We start from the raw sequence: 21,391 nt of genomic DNA on the forward strand, positions 1-21,391 counted from the left end.
GTGACTTTCACCTTCTTTTTTTTTTGAGGTACAACAAACATTTGTAAAATGTTGCTAGGAATTGAACTTGGGTCTTGTGCATAACCTAGTGGTTAAGGTGAGTCTAAAGGCCCATGTGCATCAGACGTGCCGTTTGTTTGGCGTTCATTGTGTTACACTAAACTAGCATGTGACCCGCGCGTTGCTGCGATCAAAGAAACATGGCCACTATTCTCATAGGGCTATCTTTTCCTCCCAGTGGAACACCATCAATACTCTATTCTACATGTATAGTCTGTTGTATTTCTAAAAGTGATGCATGACACAACCTCTTGACAAATTCTAACAAATATGAATATGTAACTGCAAATCATTTTTTAATACCAAGCTTGGGAGCTAGGCTCAAAGAAATTATCTTTTGTGAGTTGTTAGCCTTTGTTCAATAAACTTCTATTAGGTTGGGGAGAGAGAGAGAGAGAGAGAGAGAGTCCTCCTTTTTGTGTCTGGGTCTAGCAATGCTACGAAGCTTGATTATATAGCTTAGATAAGTTAGCATGGAATGAAATATTTGAAAGCTAAGAGAATTCAATGTGATCATAAAACTTTGTTTGAAAATGGATTGGATTCTGTAGAATTGGTTTCAACAATGGAAACAAAATTGGTTTCAACAATGGAGTGGGTTCAATAGAATCGGTTTCAACAACGAGAACACAATTGGATTCAATGTTTTGACTCCACTCTCTTACTTGCTTCTTTCTTTTGAGAGCAAGGCATGGAAATAGTGCACATCATAACCTACTATATAGTAGGAAGGACGTTTTTCCCTTGGTCTACCTAGGGTTGATAGAAGTGCTACCAAATGCAAAAGTACAAACTGAGTAAGTAAGCAAGTTTTTAAATATGAGTTCCCATAACTGGTACAATGTGTAATCATAAAACTTTTCATGTCTAAGAGTGGAGTTGTGAAAACATTATTAGGGCTCATAGTTTCCAATGTAGCAAGAGAGCTTCAAGTTTCAAAGAGATGAGTTGACTTTCTTTTAATATCCAGAATATGATTGGCCCTTCCGTCTATGTTTCTCTACAGATGCCACACTTGCTTGCATCTCTATCTATGTTTTGTGCACAAGTATGGTAATAGTGTTCATCAGATCATAACGATACATAAGTAGGTTAGTACGTGTACACTATTTGTTCATGTACACTTATGCACCATCGGCACCTTCAAATGTTATAGAAATGAAAGCAAAATAAGGTCACCTAATAGTTTATGTGGATGCTCTGGGCCTTCCTAAAAAATTTTAAGCTCCACTATATATAGTATAGAAGTTGTATATGAATGCTCAAAGAAAATCTAGATTTAGTGTTATCCTACGTACAAATTTTGAGATTTACCTAATTGAAGGTGAGAAGAAACCCTGATTTTACCAGAATTCCACATATAAATTTTGAGATTCACATCTAAATCTACCCTCCCACCTCGGATTCCTCATGATGCTTTGGATTCGGTCACGCACCTTGGGTTCACTCACCTTCTGTCTCGGTTTTGCTTGTGTTCAATTAAACCTCGGATTTGTTTTCAAATACAAAGCTTCCAATGCTCCTATAGTAGACGTAGATTACGCTAAAATTTTTCATATACATGTTTACCAAGTGTCTCAGCAGAAGCATTGTGTATATGAGTGGCTATCAGATTGCTTGAAAGAAAAACACAAGTTTTGTGTATTCTCACATATGAAAATTTGAAATCCACCTCTAAATTCTAGTTTTGAAGATAAGAAAACCTACAAATTTTAGGAAAAAATCATTGATGAAACATAGTAAAATTGCCTTTAATTTTTCAATCATTCCTTTTTTAAACTTTTTGGAAAAACATTGTATTGTGTGCAAATGCTCAAAGTAAACTTAGGTTTACCTATAAATTTTGAGATTTAACCATAAATTCTTTTTTTTTTTTTGGCTATACTCACAATTGTGAGTGAGAGAATTTATATTAACATGACGGGATTGTATTCTTTTGAAACTAATATAGATTTAGCAACAAAATTCTAACTTGAAGGCAAGAAAAAAAAACCAAGTTTAACATAAAGCCTAAAGAAATTTAGTGTAAATTTTCTTTGCCTCTTGCTTTTGCCACCTCGGTTTTGCTCGTGCCATTTTAGATTCGTGCATGCTGCCTTGGGTTCGCTCCCCCTTTTTGCCATCTCGAATTTTCTCGTCACATCGGATTCGTGCATGCCGCCTTGGGTTCCCTAGCAAAAAAACTTGTCTTTCACATTGATTTTGCTCGTCTCATTTGCTGCAAATTTTCCTATATGTCGGTTTTTAAACTTTTGTGGAAAAAGCATTGTATTGTATGATAATGCTCAAAGTAAACTTAGGTTTAGTGTAATCCTACCAATCAAATTTGAAACTTAGCCATAAATTATACCTGGAAGGCGAGAAAAAAACCCAAGCTTAGCACAAATCCTAGAGAAATTCAGGGTAAAAACCTTCAAATATCATCAAGATTTTTCTCCTCGTTCCGCCTTTGCTACCTCGGATTTGCTTGTTCCACTTTGGATTTGTGCACACACCGACGTGAGTTTGCTTGCCTTTTTCCCACCTATTCCCTCGCTTTGGATTCTTCGGATTGGCACACCCCACCTTGGGTTCGCTTGTCTTCCGCTTAGATTTTTCTCGCCTTCAACGCTTTCCTCCACCCCTCGTCTTGGAATCAACCTCTGATTCTCTCTCTCTCTCTCTCTCTCTCTCTCTCTCTCTCTTAAACACCACTACTGGCTCGAAGGATGAAAATACACCCACACGCGATCCTTCTTGCGTCAATTTTTGTAGAGTTCTCTCTCTCTCTCTCTCTCTCTCTCTCTCTCTCACACACACACACACACACACACACACACACATAATAACTCTGAACTTTAGAAGTTGGCACCGGGTAGTGAGTCTCTCTCTCTCTCTCTTATATATATATATATATATACACTTAGGCTCCTCATAATTGAGAGAATTTATGAATTTTAAAGGGTGGCACATAGTTTAACTCCTAAAAAAAGAAGGGGATAAAATATATTAGAACAGGTAAAAGGCCTGTCAGCTGGGCAATCTCTCTTCTCATTTGGGATGCTAGTGTCACGGCTGATTTTTTACGTACATTTTACCCATTTTAAGGTATTTTTTTGTTTTCTATGGGAGAAAATGTTAGCCACTCTCTCAAAAATACACTATAATTCCAAGAAAATAATAATTTCTTGGAAATTGGCAAGGGTCCCCTTGGTGAGTAGGAGTCCCCATGAACTTGATGGAACAATCTCTCTCTCTCTCTCTCTCTCTCTCTCTCTCTCTCTCTCTCTCTCTCTCTCTCTCTCTCATGACGAATGACATATGTAACAACCCCATCATTTGCATGCATGTCCCCAAAGCGATACAGAATGAAGTCAACTCACAAAGAGACCAACCTTCTCCTTTTTTTCTAGGGATAGATGTTTGACATTAGTTAGTGTATATATACATATGTGTGTGTGTGTGTGTGTGTGTGTGTGTGTGAAAGTTTATAGATTTTTTAGGGTGGCACATGGTTTAACTCTCAAAAATAAAAAGGATCAAATAACCCTCAACTGATAAAAGACCCGTCAATTGGGAATATCTCGCCCCATTTGAGATGCCAATGTTAGGGTTGGTTTTTTGTTAGACATTTGACCCATTTTAAGGCATTTTTCTTGTTTTGTGTGGGAAAAAATGTTAGCTACTCTTTTAAAAGTCATCATAATATTAAGAGAATAACAATTTCTTGGAAATTTGAAAGGCAAGGGTGTCTTTGGTGAGTAGGAGTCCTCATGAGCTCAATCGAAAAATATATCTCTCTCTCTCTCTCTCTCTCTCTCTCTCTCTCTCATGGCCAATGACATGTAAAACAACCTATAATTTGCATGCATGTCCCCAAAGCGATACAAAATGAAGTCGACTCACAAACAATCAAACCTTTTTCTTTTTTTCTAGGGATAGATGTTTGACATTAGTTAGTGTGTGTGTGTTCATCATAATATAGAAATTTTATAGATTTTTTAGGGTGGCACATGGTTTAACTCTCAAAAATAAAAAGGATTTAATAATTCTGACTTGATAAAAGGCCCGTCAATTGGGAAATATCCCCATTTGAGATGCCAATGTTAGATTTGTTTTCTTTAAAACATTTTACCCATTTCAATACATTTTTCTTGTTTTATATAGCTACTCTTTTGAAAATACATGATAATATTAAAAAAATAACAATGTCTTAAGAGCAAGGGTGTCCCTTGTGAGTAGGAGTCCCCACGAGCTCAATCGTAAAATCTCTCTCTTTCTCTCTCTCTCAATAATGTAAATAACAACCCCTACCTTTGAATGCGCATGCCCTCAACGCGAGACCGACCTAAATTGATGCGCGGACATGCGAACCTTCTACTTTTTCTCAACCGCTTTTAAAAATAAAAACTTAAAACAAATTTATAAAAGGTATCAATATTGGTCTTGAAAAAAGCCCCTTGATAAAACAAAGCCAAAATATATCATTAAAAATCAAATTTTTATTAAATAACAAAATCTCCACCAAAACTATGTTTACTTGCCTAGGTGGAGTGAAACTAAATTTATACATTTATTCTATGTATAGTTGAAAGTCTTTGGTCCTTACATTGTACATTTTCAAAGGCTTTTCATTTCCCTATGCGTATCAAATCTGACCCTTCACTTTTGCATTTTACATTATAGATTAGATGCTTGGTCTAAACTTTTGTGAAGTGAACCAATGCATGACACGTGGATGTCTTCTTCTTGCTTGAAATTTTTAAGCTGCATAAGTATAGTATAGAATCTAACATGCAAGTAGTCTACATAAAATTTTATCCCCCCCCCCACACAGGTTCACGAACGAACTTTAGCCTGTTGGAAAGGCAAAGGCATCATGAGCAGTTGGGCAGGAGCCCAAAACCTATCAACACCTCTTGTGCATTGCATGTCCGGAGGTTGCATGGTTTGGGTGAGGGGGTTTAGCCGGTTCAGTTTGCACATAGATGGACATCACGCTAGCGAGTAACATGTTGCCATGTCATCTCCATACGGATCTGTGCGACATAGCTCCTTAGGGTGGTTACAGACTGCCCTTGAGTGCCCAGCGCCTGCCCAAACATTGAGCAGCTTTTAAAAAACTTGTCCACCCAATATTGGGCACTGGTGTTTACAGACACAAGTTTGGGCGCTGAAACTTATATAATAAAAAATATCAATCTGTTATGCGCAACAGCAAAACCAAGCATTTTTTTCACGCATCAGCTACATCAGCTATCAATAGAAAGTTATCAGTACGTGCAGCCACAAATTTGCTATCAGCTCTAACAGCAAGACATACGACTGCGTTAAAAAGTGCTCCGCCAGTATGACAAGAATGTCGTTGCAAAACAAGATTACGCTTTGAAGACTAGAACGAATCAAAACACCAGCAAACCATAGAGACTAAACCATGCACAACACAAAATCGTACATTCGACCTACAAGACAAATTGATTGTTCATTCACGACCACCAAGACAACCACTGCAAGACCTACAAGACATTGATTTGTACTTAACGACCTGCCAAATAAAAATTGTACAGTCGACTCGTCGAAATGATTCTCGAACGCATTAACAACAAATCATGAGTGGAGACATAACCTTGCAAAACAGCACTGCACGGATTTGTACTTGATGACCTGCAACAGAACTGCGTTAACAACAACATTATCCAGCAAGTACATAAAAATTGTACATTCAACTCATCAGAACGATTCTCGAATGCATTAACAACAAAACATGAGTGAAGACAAATCTCGAAAGCATTAACAACAAAACATGAGCAAGTACTCTCCAATACAAATCAAGTCTCGACTCTCCAATACATAAAAGATAGTTGAGCTACTCGCTCTCAAAACTCTCGTCAGCAGAATCATTGTCTCCAAAAACCGCAACAGCATTTCTTTGCTCTCTCTCCTTAAACATCACTCTAGCAATGTTATCTCGCCTATGTGCCCCACTGACAACAACATCAGAAGAAACATCGCCTCCATTTTGTGCCCTCTCTACTGCTTGTGAAGAGTCAGAGTCCATCAAGCAAGAGACTTCTGCAAGAGCGTCATTTAATCCGCTACGAACTATTGTATCCAAGCTTGTGGCATCCAATTGAGCTTGGGCCCGTTGTAGCTCACCGTGGGCTTCTCGAATCCACCCTTCATCAAATGAATCTGCGTGAATAATACACATGTTATGGAGGACCAAGCATGTTCGGATCATCTTCGGCACATTCTGCAAAAGCATGTCACAACGCTTTAGAAGGATTCTGAACTGAGCTTTGAGCATTCCAAAAGCGCGCTCCACAGGCATTCTCGAACTGGATTGGATGTAGTTCCAAAAGTACCGCTCTGAAGATAAGTCGTCTTTACTACCTTTGAAAGGTGGAAGCATCCAGAATCTTGCTGGATACACACAATCCCCCAAGAGACAATAATTGCCTAGGCAACCTACTTCACATTTTTGACCTAGATGACTCCGTTGAAATACATTCCAATCATGCATGGACCCTGCCCACCCTATGTCGTAATCCCAAACAACGCAATTTTCGGCCACTGTCATCTGCAAGATAATTGAGTAGAATCCCTTTCTGTTGAAATAGTCCTCATGATTGGCTCGAGGTGCAATGATTGGCACATGGCTACCATCTACTGAACCTATCACAAAAGGAATACCGTGGATTGCCTCAAAATCCTTGGCAAGGCTTTGCATCCTGTCAGTCGAAGGCCACTTGACAAAAAGATCATGCAGACCGGAAGAAGACACTGCATCGCAAAATTGGATGACAATCTCTTGTGCTGCGGCTGTGGAGATTGAGTACATGTCTGCAATAATTTGGAGACTCGCCCCTGAAGCCAAATTATGTAAAGCTACACATACTCTTTTCTCAACAGTGATTGCCTTGCGACAATTTGTGTCAGAGCGGCGCATCTTTGGAGCTAACCATGTTGTCAAGAAATTGAAGGTGTCTGTAATGGAATTTGCCTATTCAATTTGAGAATAGCGGAATTTAATGAGAGTACTTTCAAGAAATGATTTTGTGAGCATAGCGGGTAGACATAATTGAAGATAGCAACATAATCATAGCAATTAGTTAACTTGGCATAGACAATACTTTTGCAAGAGAGAGAGTTTAGAGAACATAACAACAATTGAGGACCGGATTTATGTGGAGCCGGTCCCCCCTCCAATAGGCATTTGTATTATGATTTCTCCCATAAAGAGAGACTTGTTACAATACAGTCTTTGTGTTCCTTGTGACCTAGGTGATGCCATGAAGATGGAAGGCTTCATGCACCACAAACATAACATAAACTTGAAGAAAGCTTTAACTATCCCAAGCCTCAGTCCCAAGACCTCAAACACCTTCGAAGGTGGAGAGAGCTAGCAGGGAATGAGGGTAGGGAAGAGGAAGAAGAAACATTTCGTAGGAGAAAGAATTAGTTCCTCACTTATCATACTCTTGTTGCTAGCATACATAATAGCATAGTAATGAAGAAGAAGGAGATGGCAAGCTTAAGCATTGAAGCATGGCTCTTGGTTGGATTTGCACTCCATAGCCAAGAGTGTTGGTGTAGGCTCTCAACCTCTACTTGCTTGGAGAGGGAGATCTTGCACTTTGCATATCACACAATGAGAGTGCTTGTGAGTGTGTGTGGGTGAGTATACCCCCTAGGCACCCCCCTAGCTTGCTTGGGTCGACCCCCCCTTGTAGCTCATGCCTGAAGCTCATTGGACCCCTCCAGGCCTAGCCAATCACAAGCAGGAGCCATTACAAGCAACATGGGTAGCCTTGGGACAAGTGTCCCCCTTTCCCCTTTGAGAGAGAGGACTTGATAAATGCTAAAACAATTAGATAATTCATGTAATTTATCATTGGACCCCTTTGAAGCCTAGCCAATAGGCTTCAAGCAACACATGAAGGTAACATGGGTAGGGGCCTGAGATGTGTCCTTGCTGCCTCTTCAAGATGGGCTTCCCTTGTGTGTGTGAGTGGGTGTTCTCTCTCTAGGCCCTAGGAAAGGGCTCGCCCCCCCCTCTGTAGGAATGCTTTTGACTTTTAGGTGATCAAGCACCTTACTCACCAAGCATGACAAAGCACTTGAACTAGGGGGGTTCCCACAAGCATCTCAGGCAAGCTTCTCAAGGCACCTCAAGTACTTTAATCATGCAGCAAGTCAAGCACCTCAAGCATGGAGCCAGTCAAGCACCTCAAGCATCTTAATCAAGCACCTCAAGCATGAAAAACACCTCAAGCATGACAAGCACCTCAAGCAGGACAAGCACCTCGAGCTTGGGCCGGGTTCCCACCTCAAGCTCAGCCCTAGCTTACTTAAGGTCAAAAGGACTTTTACACACATTTATTGGAGGTCTTCAATGAAGCTAACCCTAAGGTCTTGCTCCATTGGTTAGCCTTGCTCTTTGATAGACCATCTCCCTTTTGGGCCCCTTTACATTGGCCCCGTGTTGAGATAGATCTAAAAGCACATACCTATATCTTAACACTTGTTCCCGTTTATTCTCCCACATTAAGTGATCAATTTAATATGAGAAAATCATTTGGGTTAGTTAGATATTAGATTTTATGACATTACCTCTCTCTTGAAATCATAGTCGTCGTCTCGACTATGAGGTAGAAGAGATAAAGTCTTAGTCATTAGTCAATCGTACTTAGCGGGTAAAGGATCCCTTTTTACCCTACGACATCTTTCCAAGATGGATGACTAATCCATTTGGTGCTTGGGAGACATAGCTGCCGCAAGCATGTCTGCTCTTTAGTCCATTTCATTCTCCCAAAGTAGAGTGACAAATTCTACTTGGTGTTTGAGAGACGTCGTCATCACAAACATGATTCTAAGCATGCATACTAGTTAAATTTGTGCACAATTAAAAAGAGGACTAGTCATATAAGACAAAAACATGAGTTATTTAAAAGAAATTTGTACATTTGCTTACTCTAATGTAGCATTGTAAGCATTGACAAGGTTCATACTATCCTTAAGTTGTACTCCTTGCATCCATTTAGCATCTTCAAAAGGATAATTTTTGAACTTAATAAGATACCGTCGGATAATCTTACCATGTCGTAGTACCTTGTCTTCATGCCGAAGGATAGCTTCGGGTTGTAGCACCTCTTCTTGGTCTTCAACTTCGGGAGGGTCTTCAATAATTGGTTCAATTGGTGGCTCTCCTTTGTAGGGCTTAAGTAAGCTTACATGAAAGGCATTGTGTATAAGCCAATGGTTGGGCAACTTGAGTTGATAAGCCGTCTCATTGATAGGCTTTAAAATTTGGAAAGGACCATAGTATCTTTTTGCTAGTTTAGCATAATACTTTTGATGGCCCGTAGGATTTTTGTCCGTCGTTTGCCTTAATCGAGCCTTAGGAAACTTGAGTAAGACCCAATCATTTTCTTTGAACATTAAGGCTCTTCTGTGCTTATCAGCAGCAGCTTTTTGCCTTTGTTGAGAGATGGCTATAGCCTCCCTAATCTTTTGAAAAGATTCTTGTAGGTCACGGCTATACTCATCGGCGGCGAAGATCTTCCCATGTACTTTCAGTAGCAAGGGACTTTTAGGTCTTCCTTCTATGATCTCGAAAGGTGCTTTGCCCGTAGAAGTATGTACAGTATTATTGTAGGCATACTCTACTAGCGGTAAATACTTTTCCCATTGTGAGCGTTGATCTACTTCGGTAACATAAGTCTTGAGTAGATCGAGTATCGTAAGATTGGCTATCTCACTTTGGCCATCCGTTTGTGGGTGATAGGCCGAAGAGAAATTCAATCTTTTTTCCTAGATTTTCAAAGAGACCTTTCCAGAAATTACTGGTCATTCTAGGATCTCTATCTGACACGATGGATGTGGGTAATCCATGGTGTTTGAAAATCTGAGATATGAAGAGAGTTGCCATTTGATGTGCCTTAATAGTCTTTTTGACAGGAATAAAATGTGCTTGCTTGCTAAACCTGTCGACTATTGTCCATATTCCTGTATTCCCATGGATAGACTTGGGTAATCCAAAGATGAAATCCATGGATATACTCTCCCATGGTGAATTTGGAATAGGCAATGGCTGGAGTAATCCAGGTTGCTTCCCTCTATCATACTTGGTCTTTTGGCATACTACACATTTTGAAACATACTCTTGTATGTCCACTTTCATGGTAGGCCAATAGAAATACGTCTCTACTCCTCGGAGAGTAGGTTGAATACCTCTATGCCCTGCATATGGAGGAGCATGGGATTCATACATAACCTTCTCACGAAGGGAATGGGTAACACATAGCCTATTGCCGTGGAGAAGATAACCATCCTGCAAGGTGAATGGTTCCTCTTTCTTCCCCAAAGCAAGGGCTGACATTATGTCTCTAAAGTCAGGGTCAGTAGCATACTCATCTATCATAGAGGATAGATCATTGTGAGTAGCTATAGACACCGCATTAACTTTTGGTCGTCGTGAAAGTGCATCGGCAACTTGATTGTGCTTACCAGCTATGTGAGCAATATGGAAATTAAATTGCGAAAGAAAATTTGCCCACCTCATTTGTTTGTCGGAAAGCTTGGTTTGCGTCATGAAATACTTGAGACTTTGGTGGTCGGTTCGTAGGATAAATGGAGTCCCCAATAGGTAGTGCTTCCATGTGTCTAGGGCATGTAGAACAGCTAAAAGCTCTTTCTCATAAATGCCCATGACTCGTTCATCACCATTGAGCCTTCGGCTCTCATATGCTATGGCATGCCCTTCTTGAAGCAAAACCGCTCCAAGGCAATCACCACAAGCATCACATTGGACCTCAAATGGCTTTGAGAGATCCGGAAGCACGAGGACTGGTTGGGAAGTAAGCTTCTCTTTGAGTTTTTCAAAAGCATTTTGCTCCTTAGCAGTCCATACAAACTTAACGTTCTTCTTGGTTAAGTCGTGTAGTGGTCCTGCTACTTGAGAGAATTTTGCTATGAAGCGTCTATAGTATGCACACATACCAATAAAGCTTCTTAGCTCATGTAGATTCCTTGGGTTAGGCCATGATTTTATTACCTCTACCTTTGATGGATCCATACGAATACCATCGTGAGAGATAATATGGCCTAGATATTGAATCTCTTGAAGGAAGAATTCACTTTTCTTTTGGTTGAGAAAAAGTTTGTTCTCCCTCAAGGCTTGAAAAATCACTTGGAGATGTTGCTTATGTTCCTCCAAAGACTTGGAGTAGATGATGATATCATCGAAGAACACTCCAGTGAATTTTCGATATGGTCTAAAAATTTTCTCCATCAAACGATTGAACGTAGCTGGTGCATTAGTCAAGCCAAAAGGCATGACTAGATATTCATAAAGACCAAATGTTGTGCGAAACGCGGTCTTTAAGATATCCTCATCCACTATCCTTATTTGATGATAGCCACTCTTAAGGTCAATCCTACTGAAGTAGGTAGAGCCTTGTAGCTTATCAAACAGATCTTCTACCCGAGGTACGGGAAATCTGTTTTTGATAGTGATATGGTTTAGTGCTCGATAGTCCACACACATACGGTATGTACCATCTTTCTTTTGCACTAAAAGGACTGGAGAACAAAAGGGAGAGGAACTAGGCCTCACCATCCCTTTGTCTACCAGCTCTTGTACTTGCCTCATGATCTCCTCTTGTTGAGCTTGTGAGACTCGATAAGGAGGTTTGTTAGGCGGTGAGCTTCCTGGAAGGAGCTCAATACGATGGTCATCATCCCCTCGTTTTGGAGGTAGGTCCATAGGGATATCATCGATGAACACATCTTGGAATCCTTTTAGAAAAGTAGACAAGTCTAACTCTTCTTGATTCCTATCATTTTCATTTGATGAAACATTATTAGCTTTTAGAGACTCTTTGACATAAATCATGTACGCAGAAACTGAGCTCTTCATTGATTTATCAAAAGAAAGAGGATTTACAAGTGGAATAGTGCGACCACGCTCATTAGCATCTATATACATGTTCTTTCCCCTGTAGGTGAAGTAAATTCTCCTTTCAGGGAACTTCATGTTGGCAGCCATGCGATCAAACCATGGTGCCCCTAGGATAACTTCCTGATGTTGGAGGGGAGAGATGAAGAAGTCTTCTTTGTCGACATAGCTTTGGACATGAAGCCTCAACTTCCCAATCAAGGGAGTAACGGAAGCTTGTTGTCCCTTGAAAGCTGCATCAGCTGTTACTATATCTCCCATCTCAAAAGCTTGAATGCCCAACTTGGTGGCCAACTCTATTGATATGAAGTTGAGAGTAGAGCCAGGGTCAAACAAGATGAAGGCATCATGCTCTCTTACCTTTCCCCAAGCATAGGAGAGTGATGATCCTTTGCAATGAGCATCCTCTTTTGGAGCTTTGATGGTGGAAGCCCTAGGAGTCTCATTGCGAGTATTCTTCTTGGGGCAAGAACGATAGCCATGTCCTTGCTCCCCACACTTGAAACACTTATGGTCCTTGCGAAAAGCTTCAAGCTCTTCAGGAGAGAGTTTGTTTTTACCTTTGTAAACTTCCTTCTCCTTGGACCGATTGTTGTTGTTGTTGTTGGAAGTGCCTTGGGAATTATTTTGAGCATTGGATTTCCCCTTTGCATCATTTTTATCTTTTTTTTCCATGGGCTTGACATTACGTCTAGCCCCTTGATGGAAATTGATGCGTGAAGAAACCATGGTGTGGTGGATTACTTCGGTAATAGTACCGGGCAGTTGAGAGTTGATATATTCGGCCATCTCTTCAGGTAACACAGAATTGTTGTCTTTGCTCGGCAAAGTCTATCTTTTGAAAGACAGTAGCTTTGAGATGTAAATCCCAAAACTTATCTACATACTTGTTGATAGACTCATGAGAGAGGAGCTTCAAGCCGCGCCATTCGGTAAGAACTTTATCTTTAGTATCGCTTGGAAGAAATTGCTTCATGATGGAAACTCGTAGAGTTTTCCATGTCTTTGGGGCTTCTCCATTGCCACGAAGGCTAGCCCACCATTGACGAGCTGATTTTTGGAAGTGCATAGCTACATGGCGTAGCTTGGAGGACTCTGTGAAGCCCTCGTCCCCAAAGGCCGCATCAAATTGCTGGATGAAGGCAAACACTTTGTCGGTAGCACCAAAGGTGCCATCGTAGGTGAGAAAAGAAATACTCTTTCCTCCCTCCTTGAACTTCTTTAGCTTTTGTGACCTTCGCCATGCAGGAAATGATTTGCGATGCCCTCCCCTCTTGTATTCTCTAGGAGAATAGCCATAACTTTCATCGGAAGAGAAGGAAGGTGAAGAAGAAGGAGAAGAGGGTGACCTCTTCCTAGCCCTTTTCTTCCTTTGTTTCCTCTCTTGCCTTTGAGAGTGATGAGGAGAAGGACTATGGGTTGCTCTTTTCCTCTTGGGAGGAGTAGGCGATCGTCTAGACCGCCTTCTTCGTGGAGCCACATCTTCAGAAGAACTTAGACTTTCATTGCTTTCTTTCTCTTTGGATTCCTCCTCTCGAATGGGAGAGAGTCTTCTTTTGGGGGTCTCTTCAAGAGGCCTCCTAAGCTCTCTCTCCTCTTGGAGAGGAAGGGAAATTCCATAGGCACGAAGTTGTTGAGTAACTTCGGCTTGCAAGGTAGGGTTGCCCATAGCTTGTTGCAACCTAGTCACAAGATAATTCACAAACATGGGAGCATCATCATTAGCACCTTCATGTGCAAAATCAAAGCTATCAATGTTCATTCTACTCTCTTGATTATTGTCAGCCATGTTAACAAAATTTTATGTATGTACTTAGTGTATGCTTTGGCAATTCAAAACCTTAGTTGCCACTCCTCTTAGCCTTTGAAAATCGGCTCTTAAGTATCTACACCCACGGCTCAAAGTGGTTAATTATAGAGAGTAGAGGAGTAGGTCTAACATAGCAGAGTTGCCAAGGGCTAGCTCCTTTCGGACTTCTTATGGCTCAATAATGGTAAAGCCGTAGGCAAGTCTAAAAAGACTCCATTATTAAGTCCAAAGCTCCCGAGGTGTGCACCATCCCCCACATAGTGGGCTTAACAAAACCGGTATTAGATCCCAGTTCCACTTACTCTATTATAATTAACAACATCAACCATTTATAGGCTACTTAAGGACCTCTCTTCTTAAGCAAGAAAAGAGAAACCAAATGCTCTGATACCAATGTAATGGAATTTGCCTATTCAATTTGAGAATAGCGGAATTTAATGAGAGTACTTTCAAGAAATGATTTTGTGAGCATAGCGGGTAGACATAATTGAAGATAGCAACATAATCATAGCAATTAGTTAACTTGGCATAGACAATACTTTTGCAAGAGAGAGAGTTTAGAGAACATAACAACAATTGAGGACCGGATTTATGTGGAGCCGGTCCCCCCTCCAATAGGCATTTGTATTATGATTTCTCCCATAAAGAGAGACTTGTTACAATACAGTCTTTGTGTTCCTTGTGACCTAGGTGATGCCATGAAGATGGAAGGCTTCATGCACCACAAACATAACATAAACTTGAAGAAAGCTTTAACTATCCCAAGCCTCAGTCCCAAGACCTCAAACACCTTCGAAGGTGGAGAGAGCTAGCAGGGAATGAGGGTAGGGAAGAGGAAGAAGAAACATTTCGTAGGAGAAAGAATTAGTTCCTCACTTATCATACTCTTGTTGCTAGCATACATAATAGCATAGTAATGAAGAAGAAGGAGATGGCAAGCTTAAGCATTGAAGCATGGCTCTTGGTTGGATTTGCACTCCATAGCCAAGAGTGTTGGTGTAGGCTCTCAACCTCTACTTGCTTGGAGAGGGAGATCTTGCACTTTGCATATCACACAATGAGAGTGCTTGTGAGTGTGTGTGGGTGAGTATACCCCCTAGGCACTCCCCTAGCTTGCTTGGGTCGACCCCCCCTTGTAGCTCATGCCTGAAGCTCATTGGACCCCTCCAGGCCTAGCCAATCACAAGCAGGAGCCATTACAAGCAACATGGGTAGCCTTGGGACAAGTGTCCCCCTTTCCCCTTTGAGAGAGAGGACTTGATAAATGCTAAAACAATTAGATAATTCATGTAATTTATCATTGGACCCCTTTGAAGCCTAGCCAATAGGCTTCAAGCAACACATGAAGGTAACATGGGTAGGGGCCTGAGATGTGTCCTTGCTGCCTCTTCAAGATGGGCTTCCCTTGTGTGTGTGAGTGGGTGTTCTCTCTCTAGGCCCTAGGAAAAGGGCTCGCCCCCCCTCTTGTAGGAATGCTTTTGACTTTTAGGTGATCAAGCACCTTACTCACCAAGCATGACAAAGCACTTGAACTAGGGGGGTTCCCACAAGCATCTCAGGCAAGCTTCTCAAGGCACCTCAAGTACTTTAATCATGCAGCAAGTCAAGCACCTCAAGCATGGAGCCAGTCAAGCACCTCAAGCATCTTAATCAAGCACCTCAAGCATGAAAAACACCTCAAGCATGACAAGCACCTCAAGCAGGACAAGCACCTCGAGCTTGGGCCGGGTTCCCACCTCAAGCTCAGCCCTAGCTTACTTAAGGTCAAAAGGACTTTTACACACATTTATTGGAGGTCTTCAATGAAGCTAACCCTAAGGTCTTATGCTCCATTGGTTAGCCTTGCTCTTTGATAGACCATCTCCCTTTTGGGCCCCTTTACATTGGCCCCGTGTTGAGATAGATCTAAAAGCACATACCTATATCTTAACACTTGTTCCCGTTTATTCTCCCACATTAAGTGATCAATTTAATATGAGAAAATCATTTGGGTTAGTTAGATATTAGATTTTATGACAGTGTCTCTGCTTACTCGAAGCCTGCTCTTGAACATCTTGTCGGAGTAGCTACCATTCAAGCACTGCTCCATGAATGTGTGTGGCCGGGGATATGCCCAACATGCTCTATTCTCATGCCTTCTTCTCCTTGTGCGCGCTGCTCTGGCTGGGATTACTCGACCAATGAAACAAGTAAGAACATGAACTCGGTACATGTAGTCAACCATGCCGGCATCGTCATATTCTACAAGCTCTAGAGCTGCGATTGCACCAATAATTAATGCAAAGAAGCAAGCAAGAACCACCAGCTCATCCTCCATAGCCTGTGACAGAAGTATATATCACTTTTTGAACTCAACCAAAAGAAGATATTGATACATATGGTTATTTGGATTAATGAACAACAAATAGAGACAACAAAGCACGAGACATAGAAGAAAAACCAAAAAAATATTTCACATGTCACAGCATTAAATATCAAAATACATAATTGCGTCTTTTTTAGCAGAAATAGGGGCTGTTAGTGAGAATGAGGAGTTGCAAAAATGGAGAAGTGTACTGCATTTGGGCCTTCTTTGCTGCCAAGCTGATCCCGACGTGAGACCAGTTATGAGAGAAATGCATCAGGCCCTTAAGGGTTGTGTTATCTTGCCACTGAAGCATTCCTGGACTTTGTATCTAGCATCATCTGCGAGGACAGACACAGAAGTGGATACAACAACATTATAGCTTGAGCTTCTTGAGTTTTTCAGCCTGCCTCGCTCATGCCTTTTGCTGAGTGTGCATCTGTAATATACCACAATTAACGGGTAGCCACACAAGTATGTACAAAATGTATATGACCCATTAGGTTGACATTCGAGTTTTAATGGCAGCAGAGAGTTGCTTAACATGTGAGTTGGGGAACTCTTTTCCATAAGCTTTATGAGAGACAACAAAGCTCGAGAGATAGAAGAAAAACCAAAATAAAATGTCACATGTCACAGCATTAAATATCAAAATACATAATTGCGCAAAGCATCGCTACAAAGGGATCATTTCATCAATCTTTTTGGAAATTTTTCAATACATCCAAGAATCCAGAAAATGCATTATTGAGAGATGCTAAAAGTTTAAGCTTCTCAGCCTGCTCGGCCTTGCGAGCTGCTTCTGATTCCTTTTGTTGAGCTGCCATGATCTTGGCGGTATTTGCCATATCAACAAGGGAGTCCTCTATTTTTTTGTCCTTTCGTTGGCGCTGGTCTCGAGCAGGGCCTAAGACTCTTTCTTTTGCAGCTGATGATGCACCTTCTCCTACGTCCTCTGTTGCCTGTGCCTGCGAGGGAATCACTGAATCTTGCTGGTCAATGTTGTTGGAGTCGCCAAGTGCGGAAGCATGAGACTCGTTGACTACATTCGCTCTGTTATGCATGTACTCATCCACTATATCGTACCAATCACAAGTTATCCTACGATCATTACCCGATATAGAATTGTGAGCTTTGTCTTTCTTATACGCATCATAAACGCGTCCCCATTTTTTCCTGCAAGCTTGGCCATCTTTGTCACATTATGGAAAAAGCGAAGCAAGCTGTGTCGCAACCTTTGACCAAAGATCTACACCCTGTTTGGGAGGTTTCCCAAAGTCATTGTGCATAGTGCCACGAATGTGAATGAGTTGCACAACCCAAGCATCCTTCCAGTTCTCTCTCCCCTTCTTGTCTTTGCTGCCCTCATCTGGACTAGCCATGCTGGCTTGATTCTTCTTTCTTCCTTTGCCTCCACGACTTGTAGTGTTCATCACTGGTACCACTTCGCTTGTTACTACTTGAATCCTTCGCTTGGCCGGCAATTTGGGTAGCCTACCTTCGTCCCCATTTATGCCCTTATTGGTATCTCCCTCCATTGTTATTGTTGTTTGTATCAGCCTGCGGAGGTGAAGGAAAAGGACTCCGTTTTGCGATGTGTTGAGTCGCTGGTCGTATGGGTGGATGAAATGGCCTGAAGCCAAATGGAGATCCTCCAAAAGGGGAGATGGGAAAGCTACCTTGACCAAGTGAAGGAGAGTATGGGGTTTGAGAATACTGGGACAGTAGAGGAGTGAACTCACAATCCTGACTCGCTTGGGAGTAACTAGAAGGACTTTGTGAATCCATTTCCTAAGAAAACAATATAAGATCAATAGGGACTAAACTCAAATCAAGACCATCAAGAAAGAAAGGGACATAGCAACACCATCATCATTATTCTGGCAAAAGTAAAAGCACTACTACTTGCAATAAATTTAAAATGTATGCAATACCTAGAGGAAGGAAAGCACTAAGGAAAGGCAAATGCTAAAGACAACATATGTGAGAAAAACATAAGCAGTAACTCCATAGCACTCTCTTAAAAAGGTTGTGAAAAGACTCTTGGCTTTCCAATGTCTCTAATCTTTTCATTGACTATACCATTCAACTTTCGCCTAAGGTTAAAAGTCATCAATTCTTCCAATTCATGCGTTTTTCCTTCTTTTTCCAAAAATGTGGAGACGTACTCAAAAAAATCTATCTATCTGTCTCTGAAAGGCTCTCAGAAAATAAAACCTTCTATCTATTTGTATCCTATTGGCTCTTCAAAGATAAGATCTATCTATCTATTGTATCCTACTGGCTCTTGAAAGATAAGATCTATCTACCTATCTATCTCCTAATGGCTCTTGAAATAAAAATATCTACCAATTTCTCCTAAGATGTCATTGGGGATTATTCCCTGCACTTTGAGAACATTAAAACGCAAAGAATTTACAGAAAAGGAACTAGAACAAGAAAAATGGAGCACAATGATGATGCAGCGACATCGTTCCCTTTTATATGGCATTTGCCCCTTGACTTTCCGAGTACTACAAACTCTCAGCCTTTCATAATCTTCACATTCACATTCTATAACCTTCACAAACACATTCGATTTCCCATGTTTAGACTAGTGAAAAGTTATTCATATTTCTGAAATTGTGGCACCTCACATCAGCATAGAAAAACTACTTCTACTTAAGCAACCTTATTAAACCAAGCCAGCTTATTTTAACTGAAGCAGGAGTCAAATGCACAAAATAAACTTGAAATACATGGACTGTCAGGGCTGCAGAGATGAAGAGCCAGCAATGGTGAGAGGCGAAGGCTCCCTCAGTACTTCTTGCAGGCTGCAAAACAATGCGCTCTCACCTCCTTTTCAAATGATGTGCAGGATGCAGAAAACCGCGAACGTGATAAGCGGGAAAGGGATGCTTGCAAATGATTGGTGCTCATCATGCGTGCCCATCCTTGGACAGTTGTGGCTGGCTGCCCGATTTCGTTCGAAGTATGGGCATGCACTGGCAGATGACTCAGCTCATGCGCGCGATGTCCAACTCTCGGTGTGTAAGGGCTTCTTCGACGGCGTGCAATGCTATTGGTCCAGCGTTTAAAAAACGGGTTGTCCACCTGCAGCGTGTAAGCAGCCTAAGTCCTTTTAGAAGATTGCACTCGAGAGCATGCCAAAAATACGTTTTTCAAAAGTATTTATTCCAAAACACTTTTGACCAATTGATGCTAGTCATGGTGAAGGATTGAATGCATGCTTTAAGAGAGGGATGGAGGGGGAGGTATGCAACGATCCTTCTCCATCTCCATCTCCATCTCCGTCGTCATCATCTTCTTCGCCTCAATTACTCACTGTCAAGATCGGTCATGGCCTTCGTTTGCACGAGATGACCGTCCCTGCAGACACAACCTTCGGTGAGTTTTTTTTCTTTCTGTAGTCTCTGACACATCATTGCGCAGAAGCTTTAGTTTGAACCTTCAAAAAGAAGAAAATCCAACCCAACAGAACATTAAAATGCTGTTTGTTGAGGCGCTTTTCTGCTCTTTTTGTGGCTTCGGTTATGTTTGCATCTTTCTTCTCCTTTGTCCCAGATATCATTTACAGGGTAGAAAAAGAAGGATTTTACTGTCTTAATGAAGCTCTTGTTGTTACTTAGGGATTGAGTTCATATTGACAGGTGACCTAAAAACGAGGCTTGCACCATTGACTGGTGTCTACCCACACGAACAACGGATTTTGTGCAAAGGAAAGGAGAAAGAAGACAGTGAGCTTCTTCATGCTGCAGGAATACATAACAATTCAAAGCTTCTTCTCATTGAAAATGCACAAAGTAGAGAGAGAAGGTTACAGGAAACCAGAGAAAAAGAGCGCATAACAAAGGCTTGCCAAGCAGTGGCTCATGTGCGAGAGGAGGTTGATAAGCTTTCTGCTCAAGTAAGTTCAAGAGTGCAAGGTTCTTCAGCACATTTAGTTGAGGGATTGTAGGGCCTCTCAACCTTTAAAATGGGTTTTTTCAGGTATCAAGTTTGGAAGCAAGGGTTGAGAATGGAAATATGGTGGCTGAAAATACCTTTGCAATGCTCTCGGAAATGCTTATGCAACAACTGCTGAAGCTGGATGGCATAGAAGCAGAAGGAGAAGCCAAGTTGCAACGGAAAACTGAGGTACAATTTGTTCATTTTTTGTTTCAATTTTACGTCTACCAGCTTGCAATTCGACTCATAAAGTGGTTGGAAGATATAGATATCATTGTCGAGAGCAAATGCATTTGAGGAAGCTCAAGTTTGTCCATGAAAAGTTTATTATTTAGGACCTTTGCAATTATGTATGCTCATGGGTGTCTTTGTATGTATGTGTGTATGTGTCTGTGGGGAGCACTTCTACACCCATTATTGGGCCCTGGCAACATTGGTGGAGATTCCATATATTAAAGTGAGTGAAGTGCATGATGGAGTCAATGGTCATATTGTCGTCGTAAGATTCTGATGGATTCGAGGGGTAGAGTTTCAAGGAAAGCCAAAGGAGTGTAGTTTGCTCTAGTCTAGTGTTTAGGGACACGGATTCTTGAAGATGTAGTCCTACCTTAACTCTGATGACTTGGAGCAGGACTTATGCCTGATTGCCCATTGACTCTTTAATTTGAGAGTGAGTGGATGTATAGTTGAGTTGAGAAGAAGACTCTTGCTTGACTACCCTTCGACTCTTTAAGTCTAGAGAGTAAGCTTCTCGCTTTTGGATGGTAATTTCTCTTCTCTAGATAATTTAGTTGAGGCTTGTCACACGAACATCTAACCCTATGTGCATGTGGACAAGCTAACTCCTACTTCTAGGGTTAAGGACAGCCTAGGAAGTGTTTTGGCACCCTTGTGAGCTTGTACGCAGGACCTGCATGCCCAGACACTTTAGCGTAGTTGCATACCCTCTGATTGCTCATGATCACTGCGAGTGTCTGCTAGGTGTAGGCACTGGAGAGTGGTTGCATTTAAGTCATTAGTATCAAGCCTAGGTAGTTATCAGCATACGAAGCACCTCTTATTAATAGATTATAATTTATCAATAAGTGCCGTGCAATTAGAAGTCATGGGGGCTAAAATGAGACTGCTCAACCCAGCTTCCCAAAGCTATAAGGGTGACCCCCTTGGTCACCATTTGGGCATCAACTAGTAAATACACAGTACCGCAATCAGCATGCAGAACACCCTAGCGTTTCCAACATAATCTCCTTGCGTTTCCATCTCTAGCAGTTTTTCCTCATTAGCGTTTTCA

At 41.3% G+C, this 21,391-nt stretch overlaps 2 protein-coding genes and 1 pseudogene across 5 annotated transcripts in view; 2 read left to right on the forward strand and 1 right to left on the reverse strand.

The window, feature by feature from the left end:
- Positions 1-5,034: 5,034 nt before the first annotated feature.
- Positions 5,035-17,940, reverse strand: LOC147426461 (uncharacterized; annotated as a pseudogene).
- A 972-nt stretch (positions 17,941-18,912) lies between these two features.
- On the forward strand, positions 18,913-19,229 carry LOC147426462 (uncharacterized). The gene is made up of 2 exons (XM_086498590.1): positions 18,913-18,929; positions 19,010-19,229. The coding sequence occupies exons 1-2, from the start codon at positions 18,913-18,915 to the stop codon at positions 19,227-19,229; spliced, it is 237 nt and encodes a 78-aa protein (XP_086354716.1).
- Positions 19,230-19,347: 118 nt separating this feature from the next.
- LOC147426463 (BAG family molecular chaperone regulator 4-like) overlaps positions 19,348-21,391 on the forward strand; it is a 44,651-nt gene continuing 42,607 nt past the window's right edge. For 2 of the 4 annotated variants that reach the window (XM_086498595.1, XM_086498594.1), the window contains exons 1-3: positions 19,351-19,539; positions 19,803-20,059; positions 20,143-20,289. In XM_086498595.1, the coding sequence (XP_086354721.1) occupies positions 19,395-19,539; positions 19,803-20,059; positions 20,143-20,289 (549 nt within the window). In that variant the 5' untranslated portion in view covers positions 19,351-19,394. Of the gene's footprint in view, positions 19,540-19,802; positions 20,060-20,142; positions 20,413-21,391 lie in introns of those variants that run through there. The other 2 variants (XM_086498593.1, XM_086498592.1) reach the window with 2 other exon arrangements.

The sequence above is a fragment of the Adiantum capillus-veneris genome, chromosome 24, assembly GCF_014529385.1.
Source record: "Adiantum capillus-veneris isolate H3 chromosome 24, ASM1452938v2, whole genome shotgun sequence".
Taxonomy (NCBI): Eukaryota; Viridiplantae; Streptophyta; class Polypodiopsida; order Polypodiales; family Pteridaceae; genus Adiantum; species Adiantum capillus-veneris.